The sequence below is a fragment of the Aythya marila genome, assembly GCF_965140915.1.
Source record: "Aythya marila genome assembly, chromosome: Z".
Taxonomy (NCBI): domain Eukaryota; kingdom Metazoa; phylum Chordata; class Aves; order Anseriformes; family Anatidae; genus Aythya; species Aythya marila.
Genome location: NC_139080.1, coordinates 13,789,482 through 13,807,298, shown reverse-complemented (window position 1 = coordinate 13,807,298; position 17,817 = coordinate 13,789,482). Strand labels below are relative to the sequence as shown.

Sequence of the window (17,817 nt, the reverse complement as noted above, 5' to 3'; positions counted from 1 at the left end):
AAACTATTTTTTATTGCAGGGCAATATTGGATCATCAAATTGGGGTCTTAATTTGCTTCAAGAGGAGAATGTAATTCCTGATATAATGATGCTTGCCCAACACTGCGAGGTTCTCTCTGTTAGAGGGTATGTGTATTTAATTATTAAACAAAATCTAAAGATGATAGTTCCAGTAGGTTTTCAAATGCCTGTACTATATTCACATGGATATATATTTTGCCATTGATTTGTTAATCAATTATTAAGGATTATTGATGACAGTGTTTGAGAGGATTCTCAGAATTGTTTGGGAAGTTCAAAAGTACAAGCAAACAAAATTTGTGGGGGGGAATTATATTACTTTTTGCCTCCTTTAAAAAGTAATTCAAATATGTAGTGTATATCTCTGGAATTGATTTATTATTTCATCATTTTTATTTTATCTTTTTTATTCTGAGTCTTTAAAAGACAGCATAAATTAGACTCTTTTGCCTAATAGTGCTACTGTATCAATGTTTGAATTATTACAAAAAGCATGATAGTTTCATTTTTATATATTATATTTCTTAATGCATTTTGGATATTTTAGTGTACTGAAGTTTCTACTGATTTACAAATGAAAATCAGAAACAAAAAGTGGCAATTTTGTGAAGTTTCTTCTGAACTGTTTTGAAACTTTCCTTTCAAAAAAAGGAGAAAAGCTTAGTTAAATTAGATGCTATTATTGTTGCTCTTTTTTCTATATATACGTTAAATACAGAACGTGTGTCTACGTGCTTGGTCTAATAGCCAAAACTAAACAAGGATGTGACATTTTGAAGCATCACAACTGGGATGCAGTGAGACACAGTCGTAGACAGCCTTGGCCAGTGGTCCCTGATGACATGGAGCAGCTCTGCAATGAACTTTCTTCTATACCCAGTACTCTTAGCTTGAACTCTGAGTCCACCAGTTCTAGGCATAACAGCGAAAGTGAATCTGCACCTTCAAGTAAGTTGAAAAAAAAAAAGACAGAAGACAAAACAAGTATTCTGTTGTTGTTATCAACTTCTTGTCAGGATGAGGTTCAGGCAAGTGGTTCAAAGGTGATATTACCAACAGAGAAAAGTGCAAGCCAGGGGACAGTTTTACATACATTCAAAGAGATGTAGACAAGTGAGAAAACAACATCTTAGATTTATGTTTGGCATCAAGGTAAGGAATTTTAACATTAGGGCAGTTTATTAATTTTTATGTCAAGTCATAAAAATCAGTCAGGTTGGAAAAGACCTCTATCTAGTTCCACCTGTAATCTAGTACTAAAGTCTCCCATTAAGCCATTTTACTAAGTTCTACATCTACTTGTTTCTCAAAGACCTCCAGGGATGGTGACTCAACCAGTTCTCTGGGCAGCTTATTCCAGTGTTGCACGACTCTCTCAGTAAAGAAATTTCTTCTGAGGTCCAAACTAAACCTCCCCTGGTGCAACTTGAGGCCACTTCCCCTTGTCTTATCACTTGGATAAGTCATGGTAGTTTGCTGCAATACCCTACAGAAAACTGCATACTCAAATGCACATTTATTTTCTTGTTGTTGATGTCTCAAATATAGTATATATAGCCTTGCTATATTTAAATCGTTAGTGTTATTGATATTTGGAATTTGAATGCAGAAATACAGCATGTTTAGATATCATTAAAGGAGTGTATCAGTTGTAGTCTTAGTAGTTGGTTATACATGTATGCACTGAAATAAGATCCTGTGATTTTTCTTTTGAAGCACAGAATCATGCAGCTCAGGTATTCCTGAAGATACTTCATTTACTGTGCTAAGTTCTGAAGAAAAAACGTTGAATTTAAAATTGCAATAAACCACATGCTCTGCAGTTTGGGCTTTTATTGAATAGGTTGCTTTTGCATGATTCAGTTGATGCATGTTGAAGAAATGATTGTTTCTATTGACAAAAGTCTCATCTCATTTCAGGTATGTTCATCATGGAGGATGACCGTTTTGGTAGTACTTCAACTAGTACGTTCTTCCTAGATATTACAGAAGATGCAGAACAAATATTTTATGACAGACCTGGACCTTCAAAGGACAAAGACCGTAGTCCCTTTCCTTTTTTTTCCTCTAGCAGACTTGTAAAAAATCGCATTCTAAATTCACTTACTCTCCCTAATAAAAAACACAGGAGTAGCAGTGATCCAAAAGGAGGAAAGCTGACATCATCTGACAGTAAATCGGGCTTGAGGCGAAATCGTACTGTAACAGAACCTTCCGGTAGCATAGACTTTCCTACTGGTGAAGATTTCAACCCTGTTTTCAGAGTTCCTAAAATCCAGACTTTACGATTAGAAACTTCTTTTGTTGGAAGTAAGCACATGGAAGATACTGATAGTACCCCGAGTATTGGTGAAAATGACTTGAAGCTGCCAAAAGGTCTCGGAAATGAAATTCACCGGGAAAACACAAGCAGAGAAAGGCTAATAGGAGATGGTACTACACAAACACATTTCAAGAGCCGTAGCTTAAGTTTTAATACAGATACCACAACAAGTGGCATAAGCTCAATGAGCTCTAGCCCTTCAAGGGAGACTGTAGGTGTGGACACTACAAATGTAGACACTGACTGTGGAAGTTTGAGTACTGTGGTAAGCACAAAAACAGTTAAACCATCTCACTGTTCAACACCACAGTCTAACCACCTGCCTCTCTCAAAATCAAACTCTGTATCACTGGTACCCCCAGGGTCTTCTCATACGCTTCCTCGAAGAGCTCAGTCTCTTAAAGCTCCTTCTCTTGCTACAATAAAGAGTCTTGCTGACTATAATTTCAGCTACACAAGTTCTCGAGATGCCTTTGGTTATGCTACACTAAAACGCTTACAACAGCAGAGGATGCATCCTTCACTATCTCACTCAGAAGCCCTAGCATCTCCAGCAAAGGATGTGCTTTTTACTGACACTATTACCATGAAGTCTGGCAGCCTGGATTCTCGGCTAACGCCAAGCAGGTAAGAGGTTATTTTGTGCTAATTTCTTTATTCAAAGCTAGAAAAGCAATTAAATTAGAGACATACTGTTCTAATATTTTTTCTGTTTTCCAACTTCATCTAAAAGTGACAGTTATTGCAGGGTGCTAGATATCTCCACTGAGAGCAGTACTGATATTAAGAGAAGAATAGGTTAATGAGAAATTCCTGAGTGCTGTAAAAAAAAAAAAAAATAGTTGAAACTCCTTAGGTTCACATGAGCCCACTTCTCAAGCTTGTCCAGGTTCCTCTGGGTGGCAGCTCTTCCTTCTGTTGTATCAAACACACCACTCAACTTGGTGTCACCTGTTAACTTGCTGACAGTGCACTTGATCCTGTATTGCTGATAAATGTATTAAACAGGACAGACCGCTGAGGGACACCACTTGTCACTGGCGTCCACTTGGACATCGAGCTGTTGACCAACCCCTCTCTCGGTATGACCTTCAAGCCAATTCCTTATTCACTGAATTATCCACCTATCAAGTCCATATATATCCGATGTAGAGATCAGGATGTCATGTGGGACTGTGTCGAAGGCCTTACAGAAGTACAAGTAGATAACAGGCTTAACAGACTTCCCTTGATAAGGTGGCCTGTAGTAGACCCCAACCACATGTCCTTTATTTATTGTGGTCCTTAACTTTTACCCACAAGCTCTCAATCTGTCTGTGGCTGTTTCTCAAAGGCAGCTTTTTTCAATCAATCTATTCCTTAACATGGAGGGCAACACTTCCACCCCTTCTTCCTTGCCTGTCTCTTTTGAAGAGTTTGTAGCCCTCGATTCCAGTGTTCAGTGATTCCAGTGTTCAGTATTTCTAGTGCTTCGCTGGTCATGGTATCTTGTGCAAGGATTTGAGCTGACCTATGTACCATTGAACCAAAATGACTGAAGTTGTCATCCTTCTGAGAAGGTTAAAAAATTAGTTATATATATTGCAAAAGATGGTTGCTTGTCTTAGCTAGATATAGTTGATTGGGAAGGGTTTAATTTAACTAGTTTGTGTGTTTTTCTTTCTTGGTAACAGCATAGTCTATCCACTGAATCATTGTGTTCTGTTTAATTTTAGCATAAATTACTGCTTCCAGTTAAATATTACCCTTAACTGCTGTGCAAGTAGTAAAATGGGAAGAGATTCTATCCCTTTTGTCTTCCAAAGCCAACTTTCTGTGAGTCTTATGAAAGACTTCCATGCTTTATTCACAAATTCGGATGATAATAGCAAGTAGTGGTCAATTAGCTTCAGTGATTTTTGTACTTGCTTCATTCTGTCAAAAGGTTGAAAAGCTTATTTCTTTGCATATGTTTTGTAAGGCAAAGTTTTTCACCTGTTTTTAAAGACCAGTCAAAAATGTCAAGGTGCATGTCTCAAATCCTATCATAGTGCTCTCTCCTAATTAACTCCAGACATGATTTCATGAAAACTTACCAGCACTTGGCCCTATTTGTAATGTATCCAGTTGCTTTTCCAGGAGAAGCGGGGCAAACTTTTAGGATTAATGCTTAGATCTGGAATTTTGTAATTTTGTAATGAGAGCAATGGTTGAATGTTTTATTGTGAGATAACTAATGCAATTAGTAACTATCTGTATTTTGAAGTCTGACTTGAGTCTTAATGGCAAGTCACTGCAACTGTAACTAACATTGGTCAGAATTAGGTAGTATTGGGAAAACTAGTGATGTCTCTAATCTCTTATGCATTTTCCCATTGTATAATAGTGTCTTGAGTCTCACAAGATCAAAACACAACAGTTTATTCTTATCTCCGTATAAATTTGTTAAACTCTTAGGGATGGGAAGATGCTCTAATTGCATATTGAAACCAAAAAATTATAGGAAGTTATTTTTGAGGTAGAATGTTCAGCCTAAGAAATCAAATGTTTGCTGTACTTTAGCTCCTAGACTGTAATAATTTGAAGTAATTTCCTTCCTTCTCCATTTGTAAATATTACATAGAATTGTTCAAATTTTGGTAGGATCATTCAGCTGCCGTGCTAATAAAATTTGAAACTTGGAAAGCATGTAGAGATTCCTGTAGAAAATTGTTCTGTAAATTATTTTTTTTATTAAAAAGTCAGTATGTTTGTCAGTAACACTGAATTTGTGGCTGAGTGATAAAATCAACTTCTCCAAATTTATTTTCCCTGACTTTATTATTTTTTGCCTATAATTACATTATTGCCTCATTTTACTCAATGTTTTACCCTTCTGCTGTGAATAAAGCAGTGCTCCTTTGGCCAATACATGCAGTCTTTTTCAGTGCAGTTCAGTCATGTACTATGCATTAAATGAGGCAGTAATTCCACTGAATAAATAATGTGTGATTTTTGTAATTAAGCTTTGGTCATTGTGGTTTAGCCCTGGTAGGCAGCTCAGCACCACACAGCTGTTCATCCCTCACCCAGCGGGAAGAGGGAGAGAATCAAAGAGGTAGAAGTGTGAGAACTCGGGGGTTGAGGCAAGGCCAGCTCACCAGGTAAAGCAAAGGCCGTGTATTCAGGCAGAGCAAACCAAGGAACCCACTCACTGCTTCCCATCATCAGGAGGTGTTCAGCCCCTCCAGAACAGCAGGGCTCATCACCTGTAATGATTTCTTGGGCAGACAAATGCCATCACTCCAGATGTCCCCCCTTCCTGAAACATCCTGGGATTTGTCTGAGCACTGCTCAACAGCAACCAACCCATCAGTGTGTTTTCATCAAAAATCCAAACCACAGCATCATATAAACATCTCTGAAAAAAATTAACTGTATCCCAGCCAAAGTCATGACAGTGGTGTAATAGTTCTTATGTGCTGTGCATAGTTAGTATTTTTAATACTTATGTTTTCTTACCTTTTCAATTTTAATTCTTTTTTAACATAAGCCATAATGAGGTGTGGTTTGTTTTTTCCTTTTAAAACCATTTAGTGTAGGAAAGGTGATGAAAAGGAGAAGTTTGTCATGGCATATTAGCACTTATATGGTCGTGTTGGAGTAGGAAGTTTTATTCCTCTGCATAGACAATCTGCTTTAGTTCAGTTAACAGAAAGCATTTATAGGTCTTTAATCTTGAATGAGAACTAAAATGAGAGGTGGCCATGTGAGACTTCCATTACCAGAACTCTGACCTGTGCTGAGGGGCATGTTCTCCAACCTCCAATCTCCTTTCTTATTTTCCCAGCCTATTTTTCTGTTTGTTCCTCCATTTACTTGCCACACTTAGCACTGCTCACTGTGCAGCCTCAAGTTTGTTCTTCATACTATTAAGTTGACTAAAATGACCTTCCACACTTAAAAGTCACCCACTAAGTCTCCCTTAGAGCACAGGAAAAAGTGTTCCCCATTTGTCTCTCTGGTACCTAGCATGTCCACACTTCATGTTTGCAGGGAGGTGCCTGCTTAGGTCTGAGTTTGTGAATATCCAGTAAAGCTACATTCTGAATATAGATAGGTGTGCTCAAAAAATGAGACTTAGCAGTTTAAAAGCCTACATCTTCACTGATTTGTTTCTGGGCTATGCACTTGCGCAGACTGAAGCTGGAGAAGATTTCTGCAGGGTTGCTTTTACAGGGTTGGCAGCTTTTTAAGTTTCATGCAGATATCTTTCATGTCCATGTCCCAGGGCTTCCGAAGATCACATCTTTTTACCCTAGGAACTGCCAAATGATGTAATACAACATGAAACAGTACAAAAATGAGCCTATAGCTATAGATTAAGAGTAACAAGCTCTGGGTTCCACAATGGGAAGATGAGGGTAGTCTTTGTGACCACAGTCCTAATCTGTATTGTATAAAAAATGACAGACTTACCAAGATTATAATTATTATTTTAATGTTACAGGTTCATGAAAGCTTTAAGTTATGCTTCATTAGATAAAGAAGATTTATTAAGTCCTATTAATCAAAATACACTTCAGCGTTCCTCTTCTGTTCGCTCCATGGTTTCTAATGCTACATATGGAAGCTCTGATGATTACATTGGCCTTGCTCTCCCAGTGGATATCAATGAAATATTTCAGGTATGTATGTGTTAACATAGTGGGTTTGTTCACACTTTCTTACTGAAAGGTAACGAACAGTTGCATTTTCATTAGAATAGATCAGATCTATAGAAAGAGAACAGGTTGTGGTACTCTCAAGGAATGCATTTTGGAGAACAAGAGGTTTTTTTTCTAACCCAGTTAACAGAAAAGCAGTAGTCTGAAAAGTACTAGTCTGCTTTGTGTTATTAGACAAATAACAGAATAGGTTAGAAGAGCATTAAACAATGGCAGCATAAATATACTTTCATGGGATTTTAGTTGGCAGCTAGTTTTTATACTAAAATTAATATAGTCTACGGTCATTTTTAATATCTCTTCAGCCAACTAGTAGATAACTAGTTCAACTGGCCAACTAGTTCATTAGTCAACTATAAATCACGTATGTAATCCCACAGTAAACTTTCTGCTACAGTGATTTTGATTTAATATTACTCCATTAGTATGTTTATCATCATAGCATTAAATTGTATTGCCGTAACTTCAGAGGTATGTATCTTAAAAACTGGTTACTTCGATGTCTTATTTGCCTTTATCTCTCTGCTTAGTTTAAATACATTACAATTTAAACAGTGATGCATCATAATTTTTATTAATTTTAATATTCCATTACATAATTGTCAAAGACAGGACATGGTCTATGTCACAGGTAAACTAGTGTCTTTCTCATTTTTAGTTTATTTAATTTTTGCCTTTCATACCTTGATTCCTTTCTACAAATCTTAAAAACTACTGAAGATAGAGCAAAGGCAAGATCTTCTATCATACTGGTTTGTTTCCTTTGTGAAATGACTTTTTCTCTTTTTTCTTTCAGTCTTTATGGTGTTTTTATGTTGCTTCATTTCTTCTCTCTCAACTCTACAACACCACTCAATTCTACAGTGTTTTACAGGCAACGTTTAAATGGCCTGGGTGTTCTTACTTTGCCCTCCTGAGATCTCCAGTATCGTAGAGATCATTAGTACTCACTTCTGGGTCACTGATTTTCTTACAGCCTGTCACCACTGTTTGTCTATTTGCTTTCTGTTTATAAGATTTGATTATTAAATTTTCGTTCACAAATTTATGCTTTTTGTTTTCATTGGCATTTCTTTAGTACTCAAGGCTCCTTCTTCATTTCATCCTCTAATTAGATCTTTTTCCTGAAATTGTCCTCACAAAATCTTTTTTTCCTCTCGGTATGATTATCACCCATGCTAATTTTGATTATCACCTGACTATACCAGGTAAAGGAGACTCCATATTTCCAGAAAAAAACTACACCTCCATTTGATGACCGTGGAGGTAGGGTCTTTGCACCTGATGCAGGAGGTATTGTTTTTGTTCCTCTATTGTAATTTTCTTTATTTGTACATATGTTGTTTGGGGTGGGATGTTGGTTTGGCTATTTCTCTTTACTGAGAAGGTTATTTGAGAGCTGTGTTCTGGATTTAGGGATACTGGACCACTCATTTAATTTTTGTGACAAGATAATGCACTGTTGTTTCAACGTGAACTTGATCTAATAAATTGAAGTATGTCTATGTATCTTTGACTGTAATATGAGCTAATGCTAATTGAAGGAAGACTGGAAGCAATAGCGCATTAGAGAAAGAAACAATTTAAGCTAAGAAAGAAAAATATAATGCCAAATAGAAATTGAGCTATTACATTTTGACTCCCTTTAATTACCCATGAGTTTTTAGGAACAATAAAGTTGTTACATGTATATTTTGGAAAGTAAATTTTGTATTTCTGTTGTTTCCAAGGCAGTTTATCAGTGGAGATGATGAAATGTAGTACAAGAGAATTGCAAGTGCTCTGTAATTCTTGGCTTGTTCTGGAAAGGGTTTTCTTTCTACTTTGAGAGTAGACAAACTGTAGAGCATCAATGTGTCTTTTTAGTAGGGCAAAAAACAAAAAACAAAAACAAAACATAGATACTGGTTCTAAAGTAGTGCAGAATAGCTGTAGTCCTAGTTAACTAGACCTTTATTAGTCCTAGTTAACTAGACCTTTATTACAAGAAGATTGCTTGAAGATCTTTTTTTATGTGTTATCAGTATAATATATTAAGCTGTTTTTCCTGAAAGTGTTTCTGTAGCTTGCTGAGTCTTGTTATAAAGTAACTTCCATTCAAAATTGTGTATGTTGGTGCTTTCCATCCAAGGAAGAGCCCATCACTGAAATTTCTTAGCCCTGTTTCTACATTACTGAATCGAGTTTCCTGCTGTTAGAGGCACTAAGTTAGTGTTCTTAAATTGTTTTCATTTGCATGTATCATTTATACACCTGATATATTCTACCAATGTTGTTTGATACTATGAAAATTTGTAACATATGGGTGTTACAGTTGTTGATACAATATTGGAATTGACCCTGCCTTTGTACAGTAGGTGTTTAGAGATTGAGGTCTATCCTTTGCAACATTCTGTTATATAGTATTTAGCTGAGACTAAAAAACTATGTTTATTTCTGGAATGCTATAAGAAATTTTGGGAATTTAACTATTCAAATTAAAAAAAAAAAGGTTTAGGTCTTTCTAGATCTTCTACTCTTAGCCTTAACAGGGGAAATCTAATTCAAAGAATGTTCTATTAACTGTTGTATGTGTTTTTTCCTGGTATCTGCCTATCTACAGGTCTTCCATCAGGTACAGGCGATGTAGTCAAAAGTCCTTTTCAGATGCTCCGACAGCAGATCAGTCTCACAGAAATAATGAATACCAGCCGTTCTGATGCCTCCCAGTTTTTAGAAAATACAGAGGATACAGGGCTACAGGAGCACACAGATGAAAACTGCCTTTATTGTGTCTGTATTCAAATTCTGGGTTATCAGCCTAACAACAAAGTGAACTCTTCATATACTCGTACAGGTTAGTGTTTCTTTTGGGGATGTGTGATGAAACTGAATGAGGAAGCTGTGGTGCATTCATCTTTTTTTAGTCCTCAAATGCCATGTGGAGATTGTCAAGAACCTGGCCCTGGCTCTCTTGTAGAGTTGCAGAGCCAAAGAACAGGAGGTCATGGACATGTGCTGTAATAAAAGAAATTCCAGTTGAACATAAAGGGGAAAAACTCTTCATAGTGTAATCTGATTTAATTTTGAAGTGATCCTTTCTTTGTTAAATGAGTTGAACTAGGTAGTCTCCCAAAATCCTTTCAAACCAATATGTTTTAATGCGCTATTAAATGCACAAGAACTTAAATGTTAGGATTTTACATTCATCTTTTTGCATCCGAAATATCAAAGGTTATGTGTAGTGAAACTTCCCAGAATAATCCTTGATTGTCACACCTTTCTGTTGAAGTCAGAGCCCATTCTGCATGACCTGTAACAATTACTATGAACTAAGAACTTGTGCATATACAAAATCCATCTCTTTTATACAGAAAAGCATAGATTTATCAGTAAGAGCTGTACATGTGAATGCATTTTTATTAGACTTCTGTCAGTGCTTAAGAGTTGGTTGTTTTTATGAAAGAATTTTAAGATTCAAAATAGTGTTTTAAAAACACTTTTAGCATGCTTTGTCTAAAATCTAGTTTTCATCTCTTTTGTATGTTGACATTTACCATACGTAGTGCATCAGAGTATTGCATAAATAACGTTGCTGGAAAATATGAAAAGCATTTCAGGTAAGAAAAAATACAAGTAACAGAGACGTGATATCTTGTTTCTGTTAGATTTCTCAGACATTCCATATACTGACTGGTGTGGGCAGACCATACACAATCACTTAGATGTTCATTCCTCCAAATTTTCTGGAATTTCGGGCTGTAGTGATGCAGTATCTCATGGTTCAGCTAGCAGCACCAAAAGTACAGAACTTGTACTAGGTAAGTTTGAAAACCGTATATTATTAGAAGCTATAGTTCTTAAAGTATTGTTAAGTGTTATGAAAGAATAATACTTCATTTGTACTTCCTGCAATAAAGTAATGTCCATTACTCAAAAACAAACACCAAACAACAAGAAACAAACCATCTGTAGGTGCCCTATCCAGGAAGGTAGATGCATTGCCTGTTATTAAGGAAATAGAAGAACATACTTTAAAACTGTTCTGCTTATGCTGTACAACCTTTTGCAGATAATTAAACAGCTCTGTGTCCTACCTTGCAATCAAAATGATTTTTTTTACCCAACTGTAGGGGAAAAAAAAGTTTTTAAAAACAAAATTACTAAATTTCTGTTAGAGAGAGGTTTTGCTACTAGACTTGCGTTTTCTATTTTGAATTATGATAATTTGTTATGAAGTAGCTGGTTGCTAGCTTCTAGGATTTGATACAAACAGAGAAGGTAATACCCTAGCAGCATGCGTTAGTGATAGAGACAGAACTGTAGTTGAATCTCAGTGTTAGTTTTCAGTTCTTCCACGTCTCACAGAACTTATGAAGTTCATCTTGGAAAAAAAATGATCTTATGTTAAAATTTTTAATTTTAAGTTTTAATTAGGATATTTATTGGTAGTTCATAATATATATGTAAATCTGTGTACATGTTTGTGTGTATGCACATGTATATAAAATGCCAAAACAGACTTCCGTGGCATAAGATTAGCATAACCAAAGACTTCCTGCTTGAACTTCATATGGTTGAATTTATTTTTCCAGGAGTAAAATCAATCCCAGATGATACACCAGTGTGCAGAATACTTCTGCGGAAAGAAGTCTTACGTTTAGTAATCAATTTGAGTAGTTCAGTGGGAACTAAGGGCCATGAAACTGGACTCCTGACGTAAGTTAAATACATTTCAAATGTTTGGTCAATATTTAGCTGTACGTATTTTCTAAGTTCTCTGAGATAGTGGTTCACCTGATTCTGACTTTTCAAAATGCCATCAAGCAGGTATTATTGTGGATTACTGAAGATAGCTGCTGAACATAATGTAAAAGCTAAGGAAATGATCTTCCATATAATATTATTTGCTCCATTTTCATTGTCATACTCCTACCACTCTTTTTCAAATTAGTAATTTAACTGTAGTGATGTTTCATTGTAAACTCAGTATGTCCTGAATCTTTGAAAAAGAAACGGTAATTATTTCATGTTTATTTGTGCCAAGCAAGATATATCAGGTAACCAGAGTGACAATTTGAAAGTAACTTGAGAAACACAAATCTGTTTTAAGAAACAATGCAACCACTGGCATTAATTTGCAGGCAAAACTCCTGTTAAAAATACAGGAATAATGTATATGTACTAAACATAATAAAAAGTGTAAATTTCTGGACTAGTGATGTTAAAAACCATCAGCTGCTAAACGAAAATTCGGTAGTGTTCATTTTACTTATAAAATACAGATATTAAGTTAGATTTTCCATATTTATTTTTAGTATTGTTGGTACATATGGGAGCGTTGTCTTTGATACGCTGTTATCTTTCAAATTCTACTGTTAGCATTGGTGATCTCAGGTGCTCCGTACATCCTTTGAAGTTAGATATATTCTATTTGGTGTCATCAATAGAGATTTCTTCCAGTTTGGTAGAAAATCGTGCTGTCTGTTCTGATTGTTCTTCTTCATATCCAGAATTTATAATGCCTTATTACTGAAGAGCTCTAGTTTAATGATGACAATCAAAACTTAACAGTTTTTAAAAATATGATGGAAATCTGCTCAGGACTTTTAAAATTCTGTTTTTCCTGTTGATCAGAATTAAGGAGAAGTATCCCCAAGCATTTGATGACATATGCCTTTACTCTGAGGTGTCCTACTTGTTAGCACATTGTACATTTCGACTCCCATCTCGAAGATTCATTCAGGAGCTATTTCAAGATGTGCAGTTCTTACAAGTAAGTGGAGGGTTGAGATGCTTTGAATTCACCAAAATGTGCCAAAGGGGTGCAGGTTTCATGTTCTGAGTAATGTTTTCAGGCATGTATTAAAAAAAAAAAACATTTTGTGATGTCATTCTGGTAGAATTTCTAACAACATTAATACTTCGTCTGTCTGTCTTTTAGATGCATGAGGAAGCAGAGGCTATTTTAGCAACACCAACAAAACAACCTGTAATTGATACATCAGCTGAATCCTGACGTCTGTTCCACGCAGTGCATTGCATACAGACTTTCTGAAATCCTCAGACAACTTCTGATTGACTGGAAAATAAAGTTTGGATCATCATCTTCTAGACCGTTCCAGAAGCTACTGGTACCTGAAGAGTGAACCGATAACTTTCTTCCTCAACCAACTTTTGAGCCCCTTGGGGATATATTAAACATTACCATAGTTCTAATAATAGTAATTACCAGAATATGCAAGAGCCGAGCACTGAACACCTCCACAAGTTTTCATTTCATTTTTTAACCATAAATTTAAAACAGAACACAGAGACATCTTATATGATTGACTTGATTGACTTCTAATTCTGTTCTGGAGAAGCAGAATGATGCCTTGCTTTTTGTTTTTGTTTGTTTTTGTTTTGTTTTGTTTTAAAACCCAGCATACCAGGAGTTGGTGAGATGAGGGTGCATTCCGTTGTCAGCAATGGGGAGCCATGCTGTGATCATGGACACCAGGGGATAAATGTTAGCTCTTCTCTGTTGGTTTTTGTACTGTTTGTAACACTACTTGGGGGATTTGTAACTTCAGACAGAAAAAAAAAGCCTCTGTGAATCTGAGGTTTCCTTTAAGTTATTTTAATATTACTGTAGTTTTAAGTCATTTTATTAGCAGTCTCTCCAATTTCATTACATTTACATATATGTATCTTATCTGAACCAGTTAAGGATTTTCACTACAGTTTGATTTTAAAATAACAAATCATTTAAAGCTAAAATGCTGGAATCAAATTGTTTTCCCTGAATGATATGCATGTGTTTGCAGTTACTACACTCATGCTCATATAGTATGAATGTTGGTCTTATTCTTAACTAAAAATCTTTAACAAGCATGATTTGTATCAGATAAATGAATATTGTATAAACTAAACTTGAAGACATTAATCATCGCTGCTTTTGTGAAAAGATGTAATATGAGCAATTTTCCAAGTTCCATGGAAACAGCCTTTTGTAAAAACAAAGGTTTGATTGAATTTTCAGTGGATGAGTAATCAAGCATCAAATAGTACTAATAATTGTAGTGAAAAGCCTTAAGTACAAATTTTGAAGCAGCAGGACTTAAAACTTTATATTGGTGTTTGACACTTGTTGCAAAAGTTACATAATACAGTGACTGTTAATGAGGAAAACAGTTGACGCTATTATGCTACTAGTGAGGTTTCTAAAGTAATGAGTGCAAGCTTAATGAAAAAAGTAAAAGTCCCCATCACTTATCATGCATCTAAAGATTCAGAAGCCTTTGTACAAAGGTAATATAAATATATGCAAATGTGTATATATATACAGTAGCATGGCCACCTTTGTTAGAATGCCTGTAATAGAAGGGGTTGCCCTTTGATTTTGATATAGGAGAATAACTCAGCTGGACTGTACTAAGTAGAACGTATTTTTATCCATTCACTTTTACCATTTTTTATAATTGTTGATTAATACATAAGTGAAAATTTATCCTGATACTCATAATCCCGTTCTTACTAGCTATGCTACTGAAGATTTCAGTCAGTTGTCTTGTGAACAGTAAAACATTATTCCCAGTGAAACAGGAAATTTACTTGCTCTTATTGGAAATTTCATCTTGCCACATAGGCACTGCTTTGCAGGTATCACTTCACTGAGTTTTTATGTGCACTGTATGCCATCAGGGTCTCATAAAGCAGATTTGTAAGTTGCTGCTCGTAGCAAAATCTAATTCCTGAGACTGTCATTTCATGAGTTCCCACTGAAAGAAGGAGCAAAAAGAAACCTATTCAGATCTTTTGTGGTCAGTGACACAAATAATATGTCTACATGTCAAGACATGTTTGAAATGTTCTGAAAACATACCACACCATTAATATTGGAATTCTCTGGTCATAAGGAATAAATGCTTCTGTAAAAACCAAAATCTCAGTCAAAGTAGACCAAATAGTGGTATATACTCCAAAGGAAGTAATGTAGTTTTCCCAAAAATGGGGCTGGTGTATCTTATACCGTAGTTTCAAACACTACCTCAGTTAGGCTAGAGTATAAGAGATTTGTTTTAATAACTAGATGGGGTTACATCAAACAACTCCATGTTATTTTTCTGCATTTAAGCAAAATAAACAAGTTTTATCGCCTGTATTTAAATAAAACACCCTTGTTCATTTGTTACCAGTTTAATAGCACTTAAAGTAGAAAGCGCAATAGGAAGGCCTCTGAAAAAGGTAAGCAAAAGCAATGTCAATATACTTTTGAAAGCTTCTCCATCTTACTTTTTCTGAAATACTTGCTTGTTTGGGGATCTATGACAACAGAAACTTGATGTACGAATTACTGCTGCAAATACAGTTTAAATGTTTTTTCTAAAAGTGTATGAGTGTCAGTAGATTTCAACATGTATGCATATAGGATGTAAAGTCTGTACATAACATACATTTCTAGAATTAATTTACATTAAGCTCACATTAGTGTTTCATTTTAATTGGCAAATGAAGGGATACTATTATTGAAGGAATTTGATATTGGTCTAGTTATAAACTGTGAATTTCTAATTCTATCAATTTCTTTAAAATATCCCGTAAAAAAATTCTTATTTTGGAACTTTATTTGCTTCATGATAAAACTTAAAAAAAAAAAAAAAAAAAAAAAAAAAAAAAAAAAAAAAGTACATGTATTAAACCTAATAAAGAATTCTTCCACTTTTCCTAGAAAGGGTAGGAAGGGAAGCTGACAGACCACTCACTTCATATTTTTTCCAGTCCTAATGGTTTGGGATATGGTCAGACAATTGTTAAAGCAGATAGTGCTTATTGACACTATATAGAAATTCAGTTTGCTGTGGCAAAGAAAAATCCTGACTGATGGAATATGCTAATACAGAATATTCAGACAGGTCTGAGGTGAAAGCCTTCACAGGAAGAAGAGATTGACTATGAAAGCAATGAAATTTAGCCTACTAAATTATCTGGCTTACTTTCTTGGTTGTCGTTTACAGTCAGTGGAAAGGTATGGCGCTTTCCAAAGGGCAGAGATCTGACTAAAGCACTCTGAATTATTTCCCGGATGACCTGTTTCTCTCCACTGAGCAGGGAGGAGAACAAGGCTGGGTGGTGTGAGTACCCTTTTGGAGAAAGGGGTGTTTTTGGTATCTGAAATTGAGATGCTGAATGCTCCCAGCTGTCATAAATGGGTCAGGCTTTGAGGTACTTAGCTTACATGCTGGACCCCTGGCATCTTGTACTGGAGACGGTCACTTTTCCTCATGTGGCAGTTCTTATATTTTATTTGACACATGTACCTGAAAGGTGCTCTCTTTGTTTTCTTTGTTGGATGTTTTTTCTCCCAAGTCACAGTATTCAGTAGTTAAGGGTGGCACACTAAGGTAAGCTGCCTTATAAACATTTTAAAAGGAGTAAGAGTACCACTCATCTTTTTGTTATGTTTTAAACATGTCTTGAATGAGAGAGTTCTAATTTGCAGTGAGAAGATGAAAAAATTATAGCACCATCACTGATTCACAGTGCCTGAAGAAGAAGGGTAGCTATTTTGAGAAGTGTTTCAAAAGGGTAGATAATTAAAGCCCTGCAAGAGATCAGAGTTGTTCCTGCTTCATAGTCTATGTTCTTGTCATGGTATCTGGTTTTTTTGGACTTCAGGAATCTTATGTTAGCTTGTGAATATGAGCTCAAGCTGAGGAGTTGAGGTGTAGGAATTTAGGCCAGGCTTTGGAGCAGTTCCAAGCTCTCTGTTCTCCTCCCACAGGGCTGCACCACAGTCCTGTTACTGGGTGCTTTGCTGTGGAGCCAGTTGAAAGCTTCTAACTTTTTTACTTTTAAGTTCTAGCTACTGCTATCATGTGCATTTTAAAGGTGGGTACAAGGTGAGAGTAAAATCTGAGAACTATAAAAGACCTTTGGGAACATGCTAGAAAACACATTTGTATCTTGGTAGAAGCTCCTATGTCTTTCCCTTTTTTTTTTTTTTTTTTTGTCTAACTCAGTTCTGGTTCCCTGGATAGTTGTTTTCAATTAAAGAATGTGGATTTTCTTTGGATTATTTTTGTAACATAGGTTGATAGCAATGCCACAGCATGCAGAAATTGCACATTTTGCTTGAATTGCTTTGTAAAATACACTATTTAATTTGAGAAATGTAATTTATGCCAAAAAGTGTAACATGCCATTTCACCACTGAATAGGTTGTTTCAGCACAAGATGCAATGTCTTAGGAAGTAAAGGCAGATGTTTTATAGATTTAATTGAAAAATTGTTCCTTTACTGGGCTGTCAGCATCCCTAAAACTGCATTACAAGAGATTATGTAAATTAATTGTTCTAAGGAGAGGTGGGGATCAAGGAAACTCTCAAAACTTATTCTCCCTGTTCCACATTGTCTTTTTTTATTTAGTAATACGCTGCTACATATTGGGAGGTTCTAGTGTTTGTAGGTCACTGAACAGACATTGAAATCTGATTTATATTGTATACCTGTAACATAGAAAGAAAAAGTATTTATATATTTTCCGTAAGAATATTGCATTGAGCTGTGTATAATTTAAACAGAGGCTTGTCCCAAAATGGTATTGCCCACCTTGATTTTTTTTGTGTTTTTTTTTTTTGTATAGTGTGTACAGTTCATGTCTATGGGCATTAAAAGCCTTCTGAAGCGTAATCTTATCAAAGGGATGCATTGTTAATAAAATGTACTTCAACTTCTTATAGTTGTTCTGGTCTCATATGTACCTCTCAGCAGTAGGAATGAGTTGGAACTTTATTTATATTTGTAAGTTGCTAACTAACTAGAACA

General features: G+C 35.6%; 1 protein-coding gene across 2 annotated transcripts in view; it reads left to right on the top strand.

Moving 5' to 3' along the window:
- Window positions 1-17,754, top strand: part of RICTOR (RPTOR independent companion of MTOR complex 2) — a 77,910-nt gene extending 60,156 nt beyond the window's left edge. For both annotated transcript variants that reach the window (XM_082782850.1, XM_082782851.1), the window contains 10 exons: window positions 20-126; window positions 740-969; window positions 1,942-2,971; window positions 6,813-6,990; window positions 8,238-8,322; window positions 9,632-9,865; window positions 10,677-10,829; window positions 11,604-11,727; window positions 12,646-12,784; window positions 12,953-17,754. In XM_082782850.1, coding sequence (XP_082638976.1) covers window positions 20-126; window positions 740-969; window positions 1,942-2,971; window positions 6,813-6,990; window positions 8,238-8,322; window positions 9,632-9,865; window positions 10,677-10,829; window positions 11,604-11,727; window positions 12,646-12,784; window positions 12,953-13,027 — 2,355 coding nt within the window. In that variant the 3' untranslated portion in view covers window positions 13,028-17,754. The remainder of the gene's footprint in view (window positions 1-19; window positions 127-739; window positions 970-1,941; window positions 2,972-6,812; window positions 6,991-8,237; window positions 8,323-9,631; window positions 9,866-10,676; window positions 10,830-11,603; window positions 11,728-12,645; window positions 12,785-12,952) is intronic.
- Window positions 17,755-17,817: the final 63 nt, after the last annotated feature.